At 31.7% G+C, this 20535-nt stretch overlaps 2 protein-coding genes and 1 pseudogene across 7 annotated transcripts; 2 read left to right on the top strand and 1 right to left on the bottom strand.

The window, feature by feature from the left end:
• The first annotated feature begins 1519 nt into the window (after positions 1-1519).
• LOC109796120 (uncharacterized) lies at positions 1520-5499 on the top strand. Its single transcript, XM_083077715.1, has 3 exons — positions 1520-1934; positions 2640-4092; positions 4181-5499. The coding sequence occupies exons 1-3, from the start codon at positions 1673-1675 to the stop codon at positions 4365-4367; spliced, it is 1902 nt and encodes a 633-aa protein (XP_082933841.1). The 5' UTR covers positions 1520-1672; the 3' UTR covers positions 4368-5499.
• Positions 5500-7405: 1906 nt separating this feature from the next.
• LOC109796513 (putative pectinesterase/pectinesterase inhibitor 13) lies at positions 7406-12733 on the top strand (annotated as a pseudogene).
• Positions 12734-13643: 910 nt separating this feature from the next.
• Positions 13644-17566, bottom strand: LOC109797560 (Pyridoxal phosphate (PLP)-dependent transferases superfamily protein). 6 transcript variants are annotated; one of them, XR_014434905.1, is made up of 3 exons: positions 15983-17566; positions 14973-15212; positions 13644-14761 (listed from the first exon to the last, which is right to left on the bottom strand). XR_014434905.1 is itself a non-coding variant. In XM_020357632.3 (2 exons), exon 1 carries the CDS (start codon positions 17310-17312, stop codon positions 15987-15989), a length of 1326 nt encoding a protein of 441 aa, XP_020213221.1. In that variant the 5' UTR covers positions 17313-17565; the 3' UTR covers positions 13644-14660; positions 15983-15986. The 6 variants fall into 6 exon arrangements, 3 of the variants coding, with proteins under 3 accessions (XP_020213221.1, XP_020213220.1, XP_082933843.1); XR_014434906.1 differs by having other exon boundaries at positions 15134-15194; positions 15983-17565; XR_002239711.3 differs by having other exon boundaries at positions 14973-15194; positions 15983-17565.
• Positions 17567-20535: the final 2969 nt, after the last annotated feature.

Consider the following 20535-nt stretch of genomic DNA (forward strand, 5'->3'; position numbering starts at 1 on the left):
AACACAGACAAGTATAACAAATTATGTTACAAATTACCTTCACATAGCAATCCTCTATACGAGGAGAAAAAAACAAATTACAATTAATAATATACAGAAAGATACAACAATATGTAACAAAATAATTGGATAGTAAATAATAACAATAAATTAAAATAAATGTTAAAATTAATAGTCAAAAACATTATAAATGAAAATAATAAACTAAAAATAAATTATGTGACAAATTACGGCTATATCTCAATCCCTGGTTATTACAAGAGAAAAATCAGTTATATTCTTCAAATTTATTGTAAGTTAGTTGCTCATACACATACTCTTTTAGTTATCTAATTACTTTAATTATCAAATCATCCTTAGAGCGAGTAAGACAAGTAAATTAAACAGAATAAAGTTAACATTAAAGATAATGCTCAATATAAAATAAATCAAAGAAATTTGTCTTAAAAAGATATTAATTATTAAACCCGATGTTTTGAAAACCAGAATAAATCTATTGGTTTAACCGGAAAACTAGTAAACCGGTAAGGTAACTAATTCAAATAAACTATTAAAGAAGTCGAACAACTGAAAAATTGGTCAAAAAATGTTCAAAGCGAGCCCATTGAAAATTCTTACCTATTTAGTGGAGATTTATTAATAGCGAAAGAAATGGATCAAAATAAATTTTTTTAAAAAAATTTATATTTTATAGAAATTATTTAATAATAATTATAAAGAATTAAAAGTAGATTCCACTTTATTTTTCATAACCTTTTCAGTGAGATTCTTATGAAATTTGATAAATGTATAAAATTACATAACATAAAAAAATATTAATCCAAATTATATTATAAAATGAGAATAAAATAATAATTATAGATATTAACTTTACTATATTTTTCATTTAATTTTATCAAAAAATTATAAATTTTATTACATTTTATTTTATCTTTTATCAAATTAATTATTACTTATTCTGTTTTATTCCTTTCCATTCTTTCATCTCTCCCAACAAAGCATTAGAATGTTTGTTTGTATATCCTTATTTCACGTTATCTATATTCTCACATCAAAAACAAGAAATTAAAGCAAAATCAAGTTGGAATAACTTCAAGTGAGACATGAAAAGTCTCGTCCTAAAAGTAAGTCAGGCAAGCATTTAATAAAAATCTCGTCCTAAGCAAGGAACAGGAAAAGCATCAAGAAAAAAGAAGTTGCGATGAACATAACCTCACAATGGCTGGGAATAAAACCTTACTTGCTAAAAAAAGATTCATTGGCTCCAGGCATGGAAAAATCATCGCATGGCAGGATGATGGAAAAATCAAGGGAAGATAGATAAGACAGTCAAAAGTAGAAAAAGAAGAGAAAAAGTGGGTGACACTCACAGTCAGGGATACCGGGTCAACCCGACCCGAAGACCAAACGAAGGACTAAAGACTAAAGTGGACTGTACCCATGAGACACGAAAAGGGTAAATGAGTAAATATACAACAACGCCACTTTAACTTTCTCTCTCTTTCACGAACCATATAATCAGATAGCGTACCCACCTCACTCAACCACCCTTTTTCTTTGTTCTAACTCCGTTACTTTCTGCCGTCCCGTGGAACACGGTAGTCGCCCTGTCCTCATAAACGGTGTCAGCGTCTGAATCGGAAGAGATTAGGTCACCCAAGAGATCGGCACCATGGGCGGAGACGGAGCCACGGCCAACGCGGAGGCGCAGTACACCACCGCCAAGACCTCCGTCTGGTGGGACATCGAGAACTGCCACGTCCCAAAGGGTTCTGATCCCCACGCCATCGCGCAGAACATCAGTTCCGCCCTCGTTCGCATGAACTACTGCGGCCCCGTCTCCGTCTCCGCCTACGGCGACACCACGCGCATCCCAGCGTCTGTACAGCACGCGCTCTCCAGCACCGGAATCTCCCTCAACCACGTCCCCGCCGGTCGGTAACCGTCTCTTCTCTCTTCCTATTTCGCCTTTTTCTGTGGCTCCTGCCTTGGCGATTTACGTTTTCGATTATTCCTATCTACTATTTATCACCACTCGATCTAGTAAAACACTGCGCCTGAACTCTATTACCATATACTCGCTAAGTTAAATCTTCTTGTTATTATCATTCTTATGATCCACGCGCTTTGAACCCAATCTCAACGCTTGCCAATATTGCTCTCTCAGTAGCTTCCAGTTTTTGACGGTTGGAATTACTAGTGCACGTGCTTAGTTGACTATCGTGAGGAATTTCACAAGTTTTTGACGACTTGTTAGTTTCCTCTTCCAAATCTTGTCGATGTGTTAGTTAGGTTGTAAGTTCTGGTCATGGTTGCAGTTTTCGTTCCATTTCTTGTGGGAAATTGCAGACAAATACGACGGATGTGGCTGCTATTGTGGTCGCAGACACCACCAAGAGCGAGAATTGCAGTGGCAGCCACGGTTGCTATTGTAGACATAACCGAAACAATGATTGAGGCAAAAATTGTGCATGGACTGATTTTTGAACCTTGGTTACGAGTTTTCTGGTTTTGGATCAAGGTTATTGTGATTTTTTTAGCTTTGTAGGTGCTGTGAAGCTTGAAACTTCTTTTTTGAAAGAAAAAAAAAAAAAAAAACAAACAAACAAACAAACTGACGTTTTAACATTTGGTTATAGGCGTGAAAGATGCAAGTGATAAGAAGATTCTTGTAGATATGCTGTTCTGGGCAGTGGACAATCCTGCACCTGCTAATTATTTATTAATTTCCGGTGACCGAGACTTTTCGAATGCGCTCCATCAACTTCGGATGAGGAGATATAATATTCTTCTTGCGCAACCTCAGAAAGCATCTGCACCCCTAGTTGCTGCTGCCAAGAGTGTATGGCTTTGGACTACCCTCTTAGCTGGAGGACCTCCTCTGTCTAATGGTGAATCGCAACAACTTGGTAATGGTAACCTTAGCCATGTATCATCTTCTGACTCCTTACAAATACCAGTTACAAGTGCTGTTCTGATACAGCAACAGGTGGATTCCTATTCAGAAGTTCATGTAGGAAATTCAAAATCAAATGGAGGAAGGGGGGTTGATTCGAGATATCAGGGGAAAACAAATTGGAGAAACCCGGGTCAAACAAATGGACCCAGATCCATGAATCCACCACCAGTTGGACCTCAAGATAATCGCAATCGTAATAATATAAACTCTTATCGACCTGGTAACTTTAATCCTAATGTTCCGCATAGTGGATCTGCTACAAATTATGTTCATGGAAATACTACTGATCAGTTATGGAGCAATAACAGTAATCTACAGGGCGGCAATCATCAAATTCCTTATTCACAGCCATTAAGACCAAACAACTTCCCATTGCAACCTCCTTTTGCACCTAGTAATTCTTATACTCCAAATTCCCATACATTTGCAACTTCAATGATGCCACCTAGAACTGGTGGTCCCAATTTCACTACAGGGCCACATACCAATGTGCCAGATATTGGTAATCTGAACATTTCTGGATATCCTAATACTGCTCATAACCCTCCTATTGTTCCACAACGGAGTGGAGAGTTGAAACACAATCCTAGTAGTAATGCACCTCATCTTTTAAGATCAATTGATGAAAAAAATGGACATATGGTACATAACAGTGGCACACAACAATTACACCAAGGTTATCAGCATGGCCCAGATTATCAACATACACCATTAGCAGCAATGGGTAATAATAACTCTCCTGGTAATGGCATGTGGGGTTCTCCAGGATGTCCTAAACCTTCTGAATATGTACAAGGCCTAATAGGGGTTGTTTTACTTGCCTTGAACTCGCTAAAAAATGCAAAGATGATGCCAACTGAGGCAAATATAACTGATTGCATCCGGTATGGAGATCCCAAGCACCGCAACACTGATGTTAAGAAGGCTCTTGAGAGTGCTATTGAGCAGCAGATGGTGGTGAAACAGAATTTAGGAGCTTTGCCACTTTATGTTGGTAAGAATGATAAACTTTGGAAGTGTGTAAATCCTTTAGGTGGTAATCCTAAGCAGCACTCAAAAGAAACATGGGAAGAAATTGAAAAGTTTTTAACAACTCCTGCTGGAAGATCAGCATTAATGGCTACACAGTGCAAGTAAGCATATTGTGATATGTCTTCCAACTTATTTTATTTTCATTTCTTCAAACTTGTCATAGTAATATGCCTTTATTTTTTTCTCTAGGTATGAAGCAGGTATTGTTATAAAGAATATGTGCTTTAAAGATCTTGCTTTGGGTGATGTCCTTCAAATTTTAAACATGTTAGTTACCCATAAAAAATGGATTGTGCATCATCAGTCTGGTTGGCAACCACTTAACATTACACTTCCTGAGACAAACCCTGGTTCAGGGGTTGTAGCTGGCGCATAACTGGATCCTGATTAAGGTAATGGAAAGGCACCCAGATAAAACTCACTGAAGTTGATGAATATAGTATGAGCCAGTTGAACTAGGAATTTGTTGAATAATCTTCTGTTTCTCGTCTGAATCAAAAGGTAGGTAGTAATGGTGAACTGTAGTACAATAAGCATCTCGAGAGTTTATGGTTATTGTTACAGCCTTCAGTTGGTTTTGAGGGAGAAATGAAGGCAGCATTTGAGTTTTGTTTGAATATACCAAACTGTAGGTTGCTGAGGGTTCCTATTATGGTCTGCTATGCATCACAGTGGATCTATCTTGGAATTAGTAATCCTTCCTGTGTCCTGAGCTTCTACACATTTATCCTCCTAAAGTTTTATATTTTGCTTGGAGGTTGCCTTATTAGACTGAAATCTTGGGACCCATTTATTGATATATTCTAAATAGTGTCCGGGATATATGGCAAGTACGTGTTTTACACTTTTGCTGGAAATTGAAGGACCTTCGAGCTAGTTAAGAAAACCATCCTCGATGCTGTTTGTTTATCACTAGGAAATTGATCTTCCAAATCAAATTCTTCAGGTTAAGTACCTTTTGTTCGTTGGTGGCTGTCTTTGAAATGTTACAGGAAGTTTAAGTACTGGACAGAGAATAGTTAATTTGCACAAAATTGAAGACTACTTCATTCTTAAAATCCTGCATGAAGCCTCATGACTTGTTATCTCAACACAAATACTTGGTATGTTTATGATATTGGAAACTGATTTCACTATGAAAATCACGCTACGGAGTATTCAATGATTCAAAGATGGTGAAACTAAACGGTATTGCATCTCTTGTTGCTGATGGTGCCTGTTGTCATATTTTATTAATCATCTGGAATTAGCTTCTGGATACCTGGCTCAATGCGCAGAATTCGGTAATTCAGTGGGGGAATTAATCTGGTCTGGCCGCTTCTTATTGCCTTGTTAATGTTATCTTGATTTAAATATGCATTGTATCATATAGATTGTTTATTTGTATGCCCTCAGCTTAAGTTTTATTTTTACCTTTGTGGTTGGAAGATAATATCGGTGGATGTGCTTATTACTGGAGCAGGGTTTAATTTGTGTTTAATATGATTAAACTTTCTCAATCTTTGCAATAGTGTGACTCGTTGAGTTATACTGATGCCCACTGGTGTTGGTCAGTGCGCGCCACAGCTGTACATAATCTAGGATTTGGATTTGATGCAGCCAGCAAGTAATGTACTGTCTCGCTTTTAGATTTGATGTGTTTCAAAAGTGCACATCTTGTTAACTGCATTCAGTCCAAAGACCATAAACCCTAGCTATTTAGAGATGTTCCACCTGTACTTGAATTAGATTACAACCTTTATTTAGTTTTGGTTCAATAAATATTATGTATTCAAGGGCATTTGTGGTTTAAAGAAACAGTTTTCTTAACATTTTTGCTCTTAATAATCCGTTTTTAATTATAAGCAATGTATGGTAAATTATCAATATCAAGAAAAGTAATTAAGTTGTTACTTTTAATTAATTTTAAAATATTTTAACTTTATTTCAAAGATATCCGTTGTTATAACTGATTGTTATAATTAATGCTAGTTATTAAAGTACATGAATAAAGTTAACAATTAATTAAGGTATAAAAGAAATTAATCCTTAAGTGATTTTAAAATTAAATGATTGTTATTTATAATTAAAAAAATTAAAAATATTAATTTGTTGTTTATAATTTAGATTGATGGTAGTATATTTGAACTTAAATATGATTGCGGTTTTTAAAAATACATGTTACTTTGATTTACTTCCTAATAAAAATTTTATTTTTAGATTTTAAAAATATGTTACTTTCTTGGATATTTCTATTAGGTTTTTAATGGATGGTAAATAAATCAATTCAAAAATAGTTTGATTCAATGCATGAGTTAAATTCCAGTTGAGTATAATTTAATTGATCAAATGAGTTAAACTTCGATTAAAGATTAAGCTAAATAAATAAATGAACTAAGTTTGTCGTGTATAATTTAATTTATTTGATTCATAAATCGGTTTGACATATAAATATAAAGTTTATATGTTTATTTTTTTTATTTAATTTTAACTTATTAAAATTTTAAATAAAGTTAATAATAAAATACGTTAAAATTTTAGAATTTTATAGTTATAAATTGAGTTATCTATTATTTTATGTAAGGTGAAGTAGTTTTTATTTATATGGATTTTAGTTGTAATTATGTTTCTTTGAAGTTATATATTGTAACCTTGCAAAGTAGATAGAATAACTTATGTTGTCTTTAAAAAAAAGTTAAAACAATCATTTTATCTAAAATTTATTAATAAATTAAAGTTTTGAAATGTGTAAAATTCAAAAAAAATTACTCTTGATTTATGTGATTCAAGCTAACAAATTGAACTAATATGCTAGCAAGTCTAAAACAAGTTAATTGTAAACCCTAAAAAAAGGTTCATGTTCAATTTGAGTTAAGTTATGAACTGAGTTGAGTTGAATTAAATTTGAATTAATTTGACTCATTTTTAGTCTTACTTTAAACTACAAAAATTTGTGATTAAGTTTTTCATCATTTTTTTTTTGTAGTTTAGTCCTTAGACTTGGAAATTCATTTACAATTTATGAAGTTGATTATTTTTAATTAATTCTAAAAAATTAAATTTCACTTTAAAAATACCATTTGCTTTAATAGGTTGTTACAATTAATAGTTATAAGTGAATATATAAGAAATAGAGCTAACAATAAATTAATTCTATAAAAGAAATTTACTTTTAAGTAAATTTTAAAAACTAATGATTGTTGTTTATAATAAAAACTAAAGAAAAGTTCAATTTGTTACTTATAATTAAGACCAAAAATAGTATATTAGAACTTAAATATATTTATGGTCTTTTAAAAATATATGTTGCTTTGATTTTATTTCTTAGAAAAAGTTCATTTTAAAGTTTTTCTTAATTATTATTTTTTCTGGTCTTATATATAAGAAAATTAGACATAAGATAAAAACTTTCGTCACCATTAGCAACTAACAACTATCTAACTTAAGTTAAGATTCTCATAGATCACCAAATTATTATTTTTTCATAATTATTATTTTTCTGGTCTTATATATAAGAAAATTAGACATAAGATAAAAACTTTTGTCACCATTAGCAACTAACAACTATCTAACTTAAGTTGGGATTGTCATAGATCACCAAATTGCACTCCATTACAAGTCAAACATATCAATTCGTATTTTTGACTATTTAGATTTTTCTATACATACGATTATGTAAATAATGGTCTTGGAAGATATGGCTTTACCTTAAAAAGGGATCATCTTTAATTATTGTTTATGAGTTATTGCAAAATTTAGGCAAACTAGAAGTTGTTTTTATTAAAATTTAAATGCTACTTCACATTAAACTGAGGTTTGTCTTTAACTACTGTTTATGTTATTCCAAAATAATTATTGTCCAAAAATAAGTAGAGAAAGATGTAACAAAGAAAGATAGAGAGAAAGAGTGATAAAAAAAAAAAAGTGTTATGGATTATATAAATAATATAGTAATTCTTAATAAATTGTTGGAATCAGTTGCAACATTGCAATGAATTAGGATCCTCTCAAACAAAGTTTTCCTCCGGCCAAAGTCCTGCAAGATCCAAGTCCTTTGTTGAATTTTGTACAAAAATAAGATAGGAGAGAAAATGTAATCAATGGTTCTGATCTTACAATGCATGATAACTGAATAACTAATTAAGATGATTATATAATTTGCTGAGTTTAAGTATACTTCACGCATATCGAAGTGATCACAACAAACCCAATACAACAAGGAATTCCAATTCAAAATACCTATCTATCTATAACATCATTTAGGTGGAGCCAGCTAAGAACCAATGCATCAAAATTGTGTATGATAAGAAAGACAACCATTATCATCATCAGAATCACGAGTTTTTCTCATATTTAGTAGGATCGTATATATCACATTAAACAAGGAGAGTGAGACATTATGAATCAAGTATAATCACGTTGTACATTGATTGTGATGAATCATCAAGATTTTGCAAATCATAACCAAATGGATGATGATTCAAAAAAGGAGGCGTTGATTTTGAACATAGTGATCATGGTGGGATCCATGATTATGATTGCAATGGTGACCATGGATTTTGTTTCTAATTCTCACATAGATGGCCCCAAACAAGATGCAAACAAATGTGAAGTCTCTTCTATATGTTTGCCAAAAACCAGAGGAACCAGAAACTTGTATCCGTGTGTTGAAAAACGTAGGTGAGAGGGACACAATTTTGGATTACGAGAAAGGAGTTATCAATGCAACCCTCACAGAGTTGTTGGTGGTGTTTAGGCCTAAGCCTCGTCTTCAAAGAAGCCTCACGCCACTGCAACATCAGTCATATATAGATTGTTTGGAACTCTTAATTTTCAGAAAAGAAGAACTAGAATCTTTGTATATGAATAGTGAAAATGCAAATGCTAATGTTGAGTTGAACAGGCTAAGCCTGGATGATGTAATCAACAACCTAAGTGCGGTCATTTCGTACCAACACACTTGTTCTGATGAATTAATGTGAATAAATAGCTATGAAGTTTTGGGCTATTCATTGGAAGTTCCAATTCTTATTGCAAGGATAGCCTTAGCCATTGTTAATAATTTCTATGAGAGGCCTCCTAACATTAAGGCTCAACGACTAGATGGATTTCCAAGATGGTTCCCTACAACAAAGTGCCAAATGATAGAAGCTAAAGGAGGCAGTGGTCAACAATGGCCAAAAGATGTAATTGTGGTCGGTGACGGATCCAGAAAATTTAAATAGTGGAGGTAATATTTAAAGATATAAATTTGTTAAAATAAAATAAAATTTCTATAAAGATAAATACATATCATAATTGTTCTTTACGAGTTTTCATAGTTTGAAAATCTTGAATGATTTGCTCATTTTCAATATTATCAAAAACCTCTCTTTCTCTATATAAGTAACTAAACAATCATTTAACCATTCATCTCCTATACGATTTCACATCCAATTCTTGATGATATTCATAGCATAAAAAACACTTTCAACTGATGTAGTTGCCACTGGCAGTATCAAGGCTAGCTTTAAAAGCAAATACACCAATGGATATACAACATGTTTTCATGTCTCCACAAACTTCATAGAAAGATCATGACTTCTAATTTTAAAAAAGCACTGTCAAAACATACATCTATGAAATAATTTTCAAGTTGGTTATCTAATGCCAAAAGTTCAACTGGAGAAAATTTAGAAGAATAAAATTGAGCAAAACGAATCAACTTCTCCCTGTCAAATGCAGAAAATGAATCTATTGGATTTAAACATCTTACACAAAGAAGCAACTCAATATTTGCTTATGTGAAACAGTTGTTTAACTCTTGAAGTTGTTGATCAATCACTTGAAAAAATAATTCAACTTGAAAATATAACTTTAATTAATGTAATGTTCATAACATACACTGATTTTTCTAAACATAAAAATAGAATGAGTAAATAAAAATTAAAATACTAAATTTCTCATTGAAAATAAAAAATAATTCAAATAAAGTAATATAAAAATAATAACTTTAAATACACTAACCTCAAAGATCACTTTATTAAATGTATAGTTTAGTTATTAAAACATGAAGGAGTAGAGATGGAAGAAGAAGTTTGTTTTTTTTTTCTTCTCAATTTCACTCTTCTACACTTTAAAATATGTTAGAGGTAGAGGGAAATCTCAAAATATGAATAGAATTGGAAAAAGTAAAAATAAAAAAGAAAAAAGATATAAAATATCCAAAAAGAGGTTAATAACAACTTATGATTTTTTTTACTTAAAATGCATATATTATTAATTTATAATTTTTTTATCTTGATTTACAATTTAAATACATAATAATTTTTTTTTCTTCTAAAACATGTAATTTGTTATTAATTTTTATAACATATTAAATTTTTTTTAAATCTTTCTTCTCACACAAAAATAATTGTAACAAGACTTAAATTCAATTATAATTTTATAAATTTTTTATTTTTTTTAATTTTTTGTTTCTTTTTTTAAATTTTAAATAATAATATATATATATATATATATATATATATATATATTAAAAGGAAAAAACTGAAAAATTAGTGGGGACAACTGCCCCCACAATCATATACGTGGATCCGTCATTGGTTGTGGCCCAGGATGGAAGTGGCCAGTTTTCAACCATAGCTGACTCGTTTGATGCATGCCAAAAGAATAACAAGGGTGTATGTTTTATTTACGTGAAAAAGGTAAAGATGATGAGAGAGTGGTGATTCCTAAGGATGTAAACAAAGTGTTCATGTATGGTGATGGGAGTGAGAATACCATTGTCCCATGTATCAACACAAGAGACCCCAAAATAGTCACAAGCACCTTTCAGGCAGCCACGTTTGGTAAGCTCCTCTACATTAACAATATTCCTCAAATGACCAATTTTTAATGACTACATTACTTACAACCACAACCAATCAAGAGTTTGGATTACACCAAGATTTTATAGAATTAAGTTAGATTCAAACTCAAATTTTTAACATGGTATTAGAACTTATTTTAATAATTATTGTTAGATTTATTGTATTTTTTAGACGGTCTAATCCTATAATCTTCATGTTCAAAAATTTAAAATATTCAATCCTTGATTATGAAGGATGTGTTGTGTTGAAGATCTATATCAACTAGTAATATTGTCAAAATAAAGTATATAAATAAAAGTAAACTTTTATTTACAGAATTGACCTATAGAAGAATTGTTCATATTTATATATTTTATTTTAACCATATCACTAATCAAGATAATAACAAGTACATATTAAAGTACGTGGTAGAGCTGTTTTATTTGAATGTGACAATTTGTTTTAATTTATGGCTCTTGTAAAATGCAGTGGCAATGGGAAAAGGATTCATTTGCAAAGACATGGGTTTCATTGCCCCAGTTGACATTACAGGAGCACCAGCCCTCCTTGTTCTTTTTGATCATGCAACATTCTTCAACTGTAGAATTAATGGTGATGAAAATAGTTTATATGCAGTAACCCAACGCCAATTCTACCGAGACTGTGAGATTCTTGGTAGTGTGGACATCATTAAGGGAGACTCTACAACCGTAACTCAGAACTCACAAATCATTGTGAAGGCTTGAAATTCCTCTGATTTGGTTTTTAGGAGAAATGTGGTGAGTGCTCAAACCAGGTATCAGACAACTGGGTTGGTGATCCAAAACTGCACCATCACAACACAAGAAAGTAAGAATACTCTCAATGCTACCACTTACTTGGGCTCCCCATATGGTGAATACTCAAGGTCAAGGACTATCATAATGGAATCATTACTAGATGTGATACACCCAAAAGGTTGGTGTAAATGGAGTGACAACTATGGCATTGAAACAACAACACATGCACGGAGATAGAGGGACAGAGGGAGGGGATTGTAATAGGACCTAACTGAGTTAAACCTCTTTGATATTGTTCACTTTGGTTAAGAAGAAAAAGGAAAAGAATAGAAAATGAGATGTGATTTTGAATTGTTTGGTTGTGTAATAATAGAAATGAAAGAGAAAAAAGTTTAAATAAAATGGTATAAATATCAAAAAAAAATTAAAAGGGTAATATTTCTTTCCTTCATTATAGATGCCCTTTGAAACACTTTACACTCCAATTTTTTTACAATTCAATCATTCTTTATTGGGAGTAAAAGAGAAGATATTTCAATCAAGGGAGAAATTGGAGAAATCCCATACGACGTACTATATTAATCAAGTTGAAGAACTATATATCTATCGAGATGCTGCTTCTTTCATGAGACTTTAAAATTAAAAGGGTACCTTTAAAACACTAATGAGCATAAAATGAAGAAATATATAAAGTTATATATCTCACTTTAGTTTGAAAACTTAAGAATTAGTGTATCATGTTAAAACTGATTTACTTTTATTCTTTTATAAAGAAAAAAGAAGGTTGAATTTTTCTTTCCTTCTTTTATTTTTATGATATAATAAATGATATCTTAACACTCTTTTTGACACAAGGAGATAAATTGAATAAATGAAAATAAGAAAAGGTGTTTGATTTAAAATATATATATATATAAGAGAAAAATATAAATGAATTTTTTAACGATATATTGTTTTAAATTTGATTAATTATTTTTTTTGGTAATATAAACACCATGACAAAACAAAAATAATTGACTGTTTTCAGTGAGACGTTGGAACTATTGAAATCTCAGCTTGCACCGTCTTCCCCTCCCTCCTCTCCTTCCCCCTTCCATGGTAACAAACAGACCCTAAGAACTACATCCAATCAAATTATTATGCCCTTTTGTTTTTGTTAACCAAAGGCACTGACAAGACTGAAGATATAATAATTTTTTATTTAAATTAAAATAACATTTTCAGTGATATCTTAAAACTTTATTTTGTATTTCAACCTTTTTATAATTAAAATCAATTTTGCAATTGTAAAAATTAACTTACAGTATATCTAAATAATTCATTTTGTATTACAATAATATCTTGGAAATTAATGATAAAAAATTTAGTTGTTCTGCATCTCGCAAAAAAAAAAAAAAAAGAATTATATCAATAACATTTTATGTCACTTAAATAATCTTTTCAATTTTAGTATTATTTAGTTTTTTAGTATTAAATTAAAAATCCTATTGCAGAATATTTATTATAGACGTATAATTATATTTAGGGAAGTTTTTAGAAAACAAATAATATTACGTCAATAATAATATTGTGTCCCTTACTAAAGTATCCAAAGAAAAAAGAAACAAAATTTTGTAAAATAATAAATTATTTAATACAAAGAAATTAAGTTATAATTAAAATATATGATATTAAAAATATAAATTATCATTTATTCGGCTTTATAATATTATATATTACTTATTTTAACAGTAATAAATATGTATGAAACAAATTGGGTTCATAGTTCAGTGGACAATGGTAGGGCATTCCGCATTTGACTGCAGATCAAGAGGTCACCAGTTCGAACCAGTTGGGCCATTTTAAAATGCATAATAGAAATGTACCATATATGTTGACTTTGTTTTCCACGCATATAAGTTATATGGTACCGGGTTACTCATGTTTAGCCAGGACCAGACGAGCTCATTAAATTGAATGTTTCAAATTAATTCTTTGTCAGCAATGATGTATAATTATGCCAAATTATGAGTATTGGAGAATCCAATAAAATTACATAAGCACAAAAGTTTAACCTTTGATACGGGACAGAAAAATTGTTTTCATTACTTTTGGTGCAAATATTCTAACATAATATTATGATATTGTAATTATTGATAAAAATAAATCAAGGTACCATTTGGTTAAATCCAAAAGCCCTTGACTTACAAAATCATTCGTATATAACGTCCCATGTTTTTCTGCACGTCATGAGAGCCCTGAAAATCATTATCATCTATAGTTGCAACCTTTGAACCCGTTCCTTTTAAACCATGAAATACAAGAAATAACCCCTACCTTACTACCTACAGATGCCACACTACCGTGAATAAAATAACTAGAACACCCCGGGAACACCATGAACCAACATCTGTGAAGCTCAGTCCAGGTTGAAGCCAATAATATCCCTATCAGCCAAACAGAATCCACCCTTATAGCTCATCGAAACTTAAACAACCACGTTCCCCACATACAACTTGCAACATAAAACAGAACCCATAGAAACAGAGCACAGTATGATCACCAAACCAAACTCCTCTTTAACATAAAACCACTAACATTTGGGTGCCGGTTAGATTCATGGCATAAAAGGTGGTTTTGAAGACTAATAACAGGGATTTTTATTGGAACAGTAACAAGGAGTGTTTGGCATCTGTAAAGAGATTTTGGCATGGGAACCTAACACGCAAATGGAGCATGGAGTTTTATGGTTATACAACTCTGGTACACCGACACGACATGCAAGTGGGTAACAGGAATGCTTGAAAAATGAAAATCGGTTTATACTCTGAAAAATGAAAATGGGTAAATGATGTTCGAAGGGCAGAAATGACTGATAAAAAAATTGACCAACTAAACTTTTTAACTAAACATATCCCAAAGCTGTTTGAAAATGAAGGTTGAACTTCAACTGGCACAATGAAGGTTAAAAGCATTAAACCATCAGAGAATCATGATTATATTTACAAGTATATCTCCATAGATCTCAACATAGAATTTACTCCTAAAGAAATTTACTCAGCAACGCTAATATGAGCAATTTCTGTAGTTTCTCAGCAAAACCTGCAGTTTGTGGTACCAAAACATCACAACTAGCCAAGCTTGCAAGCAATCATAGAAACATTGTTTTTATTCATCAGAAAGACAACAGTGACACCTCTCAGCTGCAAATAAAAAGAATATCACTCTAATAAGAGTAATAACAAATATAACATAACTAGAAGATTTTTTTTTAGGGGGGGGGGTGTAAATAACTAGAAGATTAAGATTTTAAGAATTTAAGAACAAAACAATTAAAATTTAAAACAATTGGTGTTGTTTGGTTAAACATAAAAGATCTTATGGACTCTTAACAGTTTCAAAAGAATGTTCTACCTCTATACTTGGGTAATGTACCAAAACCTCAAATATATATTTCACTAGTGGCACCAACCACGAGAGTTTCTTGCATTTTCCCGAGGTTAGAAGCATGAAATCATATAGCGGCAACTTTTTTCAGTAATGCCTCATGATTTATGAAGGAAATACTAATTTACCCTCTGTTGAATCTTGTTCCAAGAAGAAGCCTTTTAGAGAAGTATTGGATTCAATGGACAACTACAGAACAAAAGATCTCTATGGTAAAAGTTACAGTTTGCAAAGAAAAAAATGGCAAGCATAACCAGCAAAGAAAATAATAACGAATGTACATGATCACTATAAACATCTATGTCAGTACTAAACAACACTAAAAGAATGTAATGAATAATGAGGACAATTCATCAAATTCATATTAAATATTAGATAAAAGATTTAGGTCAAATTAGAAAATATGATAAAGAAAAATTTGAAGATATTCAAATTTAATAATAGATGCACAAAAGTTTTAATAAAATGGAACGGCAATTTCCCTTTGAAGCCTTGCAAATTTCCAAACTCCAACGAATTATGAAAAATGATGTGAATCTATGCCGTTTACTTGTTCTTAATTATACCATCGCTGTTCCTCTTCTAACAAATAAACTACAAAAGAAAAACCTAATTGATGTTGCAATATTGCACAAGTAAAACTTTTAGACAAGTCAAATAACATGGGCAGTGTATGCAAATACTCCGTGTCTGGCTATAAAAAAAAATGATGAAATAAAAACGTGCAGTTAACTTCAGAATAGAAGGATATTGAGCAAATTAGTTAAGGGTTAAAACGGAAAGGTCTGGAAGAATATGTACACCAAAACAAGGTATGGCCTTTAATAATTGTTATAGATGACTTTTGTCAATGGAATTGGCACCACAATCACCAGCACCACTACATTCATATATCCAATTCCAATGCAAACTTGATTTGCAAACATTTATTATTAAAAATGAGGCAGTAGTACAATTGAAAGGAGGTGGGAGCAAACCTTTTCAATCCGAAAGCTCACCACAAGTGAACCCATTTTGCACAAGCTGGTTAACCGCATCCCTGAACTTGTAATAGTCATCGACCTTATTATACACTTGATAAGAAATCCTTGCGTATCCAGTCACCACCCCAACCTCCCCCTCTTGCGGCGGTCGGTAGTAAATGGGAACCTCAACCCCAAAAGCATCCCTCAAATGCGTCCTCAACTTGAGAGCATCCGAATCACTTTCAATTCCCAAAGAAGCTGGCATTCCAACCATAACCATGCTACAACACATATGAGGGGGGCAGCCAAGGTGAGTCCCCCACGCCTTTGCAAGCATCTCCCCCATCTCAACAACACCCTCATGATTCCTCTTCTTGATCCCCTCAATGCCTCCTTCAAAGCGGTTAACGAACTCCACCGCCTCCGGAACCACCAACTGAGCACTGTAATCCCTAGTCCCAATCCAAGCACTCTCCACAGCAAGGCCATTGCCGTACTCATGAGACACAACAGGGTGATGCAAATCAAAAGCAGAACCCTTAGGGTTTCTACGAGCGTACAAAAAGGCAATGGAAGGTGGACAAAAGAACCACTTATGCAAATTACTAGTGTAGAAATCAGCACCGATTTCCTGCATGTCAACGTCAGTACATCCAATGGAATGCGCAGCGTCGACGAAAACCTGGTCAACACCCTCCTCCCTGCAAATCTGAATCAACTCCTTAACGGGAATGACGACACAGGGCATGGAAGTGACGTGATCGATAACCGCTAACCTAACCCTCTTACCGTTGCTCTTACCTCTCTCCAACGCCTTCCTGAACTCGGAAATGATCTCTTCGTTGGAGTTAACGGGGAACGGGAGGGGAACCTCCACGACGTAACCGCCGGCGCGCGCGACGTAAGCCTCCATGGATTTCTTAACGGCGCCGTAGGCGTAGTGGAGCATGAGGACGGCGTCGCCCTGGCGGAAGCGGCCTTCGCGGAAGCTCCAGGCGGCGTGCTGGAGGACGATGGAGGCGGCGGTGGTGGCGTTGTCGACGATGGAGATCTCGTCGAGGTGGTGGGCGTTGACGAGGCGCTGGATTAGGGTTCGGGAGCGGAGGATGGCGGGGCTGAGTTGGTTGAAGTAGAAGTGGTCAGGGTGGCGGAGGAAGGCGAGCTGGGAGCGGCGCTGGGCGGCGAGGATGGAGGCGGGGCAGGAGCCGAAGCTGCCGTTGTTGATGCGGGCGACGGAGGCGTCGTGGTGGGCGAATTCTGCTTGTATTTGGGATGGTGTTATGAGTGTGATCTTTGGCTTCTTGGTCTTGGGTATGTGGGAACCATTGCTGTTTTCGTCCATTGGAGTGTGAATTCAATCGTAACCTCATTTACCTCTCTCCGTTCATTATAATAGATTTGGCTATTGGCTATGCCTATTTATCATTTATCACTTATCACTTCTACTTCTACATCTACTCTCTCATTTATTACCTCAATGGATGTAATGTAAGAAACTACACTCTCACATTTTTACTCTCCCTGTTCTTCTTCTTATCCAATCGAAGTGTTTGATGTTGTGAATGGTGTATGCATTAAACATGTTAGTTGGCTTAGGATTAAAGGAGCAAATGTTGTTTGGAAAGTTGAAAATTCCATATAGGTATTGGTGTTGTGTATTGTTTTTGATTTGATGGTTTGCATATTGGTGAGTAGTATAGATGTTTCATTCCTATACTTGTATGCTTTTGAAATATAACTTGCCCTTTCATGTTTTTTATGTAAATAGATTGCGATAATCATACTTTGTATGAGAACATAACAAGGATAAGTCGACAGGGGCAGACAATAGAGACCATTAAGAGGATGGTGGTGCTTTTGGATCTTTCAAGATATCCCATTTGATAATTGTATATAGTTATTCTTAACTGACAGTTAGGATTTTATACCATTTTTATATTAGATGACCGTACATGTACTATATATATTTGTAAAGTGGTTTTAGTTGTTTATATTTATATAGATGTTAGGGTGTGCATATCCAATTTATTTTGATTATAATTTTTTTATATATAAGTTAACTCCGTTGCTAGTAATTGTAATTCATAAGTGTGTTATCTATGATGGATAATTCCAGTAACAACACACAAACCTAAACAAAATAAAGTTAGTTATAAAAAATAAACTTTTTCATACTTATGACCCAACTATATATTAAAAAAATGAATTAATGGAATAAATCCATATATAAACATCAAATTGATCGTAAAAATCATTTTAAATTTGTTATGCAAAAACGAAAATTCAGGTAAAGATAAACAAATCATTTATATATATATATATATATATATATATATATATAAAGAGATCTTTTTACTCAAGGAGTAAGTATACGTAGACTTACTTCGTTCAATAACTCATGTTCTACATCAATGTATAAAATAATTTTATGATTATCCGTCAATTTGAATTAATGAAATGAAGTATCAAATAGTTTTCAAATTTTCTAAAAATTGGCAGATTTGATCTATGCATTAAGAACTTTAAATTGAACGGTTGGATCGTTAAAATTTAATGCAGAACATGAGTTATATATATATATATATATATATTACATAATCCCCAAACAAAATTTTAATTTGATTAAAAAACAGTGATGAAATATTGGAGATAGTATTTATATGATTCTAGATTCAAATTTTGTTATTCCGATTGTAGTTTTAATGATAAAAAATTGATTAAAGAAAATTCTTTACTTTTATATTTTGTGTATAACCTTTTTAAAAAAAATAAATAAAAAACTTACATTTTTTTAATATTATTTTATCTAACATTTTATTTGCCAATTAATTTAAATTAAAATAAGTTAAATAAATTTTAAATTATGAATTTAATATTATTTAGTTGATATGACAGTAATAAAATAAAGTTTTATATTGATCGTGTTATGTTGTATTTTTGATATTACAATAAAAGATTTAAATATGTTTTTAGTTCTTCAAATTTAATACAAAGTTATTTTTGATCCCTCAAATTTAAAACGATTGTTTTTAATTCCTGTAATTTTTAAAAATATTATTCTAGTCCCTCAGATCACTAATAATATATATGAAAGTGACAAATTAAGATCATTATACAATATTAATTAGATTTAATAATGTGATATTTTCATTAACAGAGACACCAATAAGTTAATTTTATGCAAGAATATTTGATAAATTTCTTAATAAAATTTGAATATAAAGACTAAAATATTTTTTTTTTGAAATTATAAGGACTAAAAATAACTATTTTAAATATGAAGAATCAAAAATAAGTTTATCTTAAATTTAAAGGATTAAAAACATATTTAAACTATAATAAATAATAACAAATGTAAGTTATTGATTTATTTTCTTAAAAAACATGAGTTTTAAGCAAATACACACTAACCATAAAAGATAAAATTAATTTCAAGGTCATTGATTAAATTAATTATGATTAATAATTATTTATGTGAACCTAAACATACGGAATGGATAATTTTCAGCAGGCTTTGTTAAAAAAAAAACGAGTTTTAAATAAATATATCCTAACCATAAAATATGAAATTATTTTTAATGTCATTGATTAACTTAATTGTGACTAATAATTATTCATGTATACCTACACGTATATATGAGATAAATAATGTTCAACAGACTTTGTTGAATAAAAATGAGTTTTGAATAAATACACCCTAACCATAAAAGATGAAATTAATTTCAAGATCAGGGATTGAGTTAAATTGTGATGGATAATTATTCATGTGAACCTCTTTCATGATGTTCAATGCATTGGAAACTATACATCACATTTATTTAAATTATCCAAAATAGCCAACGTAATAATATTGGGTATTAATAAAAAAAATCTTTATAATTGGTTACCATCATATAGAAAACGTACACAAAATCAAGTACCAATACAGGCCTTAGAAAGTGGAAATGAATGCCGGAAGAAGTTTGAATACGGAAAAAAAAAAAACGCTACAATCCTCAACTGTTGGCTTGTACAACTATCCAAAACCAACGTAGTTTTTTCCCCACAAGTATCATGAGTCCAGGTTAGGAATAAGATATTAATATTTTGAGTCATTAATTTTTTAATGATTAAATTTCACTTTTTTTTTATTATGTAATTCTTGTCTCTTATTTTTAGTTACACAATTTTCATCTCTTAATTTTAATATAATCGTTAAATTTGTATACTTATAATGCCATAAAACTTAATATTTAAGGTGATATTTAACACAAAATAAAATTTTAAATAAATATATTATAATGTTATAATACCCTAAACCTAAAAATACAAAACATGTTTTTATAATATTATTCTAAAGAAATAATTATTCAAACACTAACTTATTATTATTATTATTATTTTATATATGATAAAGTCATGTTGGGTCACCAATTTAAAAAATACAAAATTTATTGTCCAACTCATATAATGGTTAACACAAAAAAAAATTCCATCCAAATTTAGTAAATCAATTCAGAGACTGAATCTTGTGGGAACATGATTATAATTTATAATGAGCGCATAAAATCATCAACTGGTATCAC

The sequence above is a fragment of the Cajanus cajan genome, chromosome 6 (genome assembly GCF_000230855.2).
Source record: "Cajanus cajan strain Asha chromosome 6, NIPB_CcT2T_4, whole genome shotgun sequence".
NCBI lineage: Eukaryota > Viridiplantae > Streptophyta > Magnoliopsida > Fabales > Fabaceae > Cajanus > Cajanus cajan.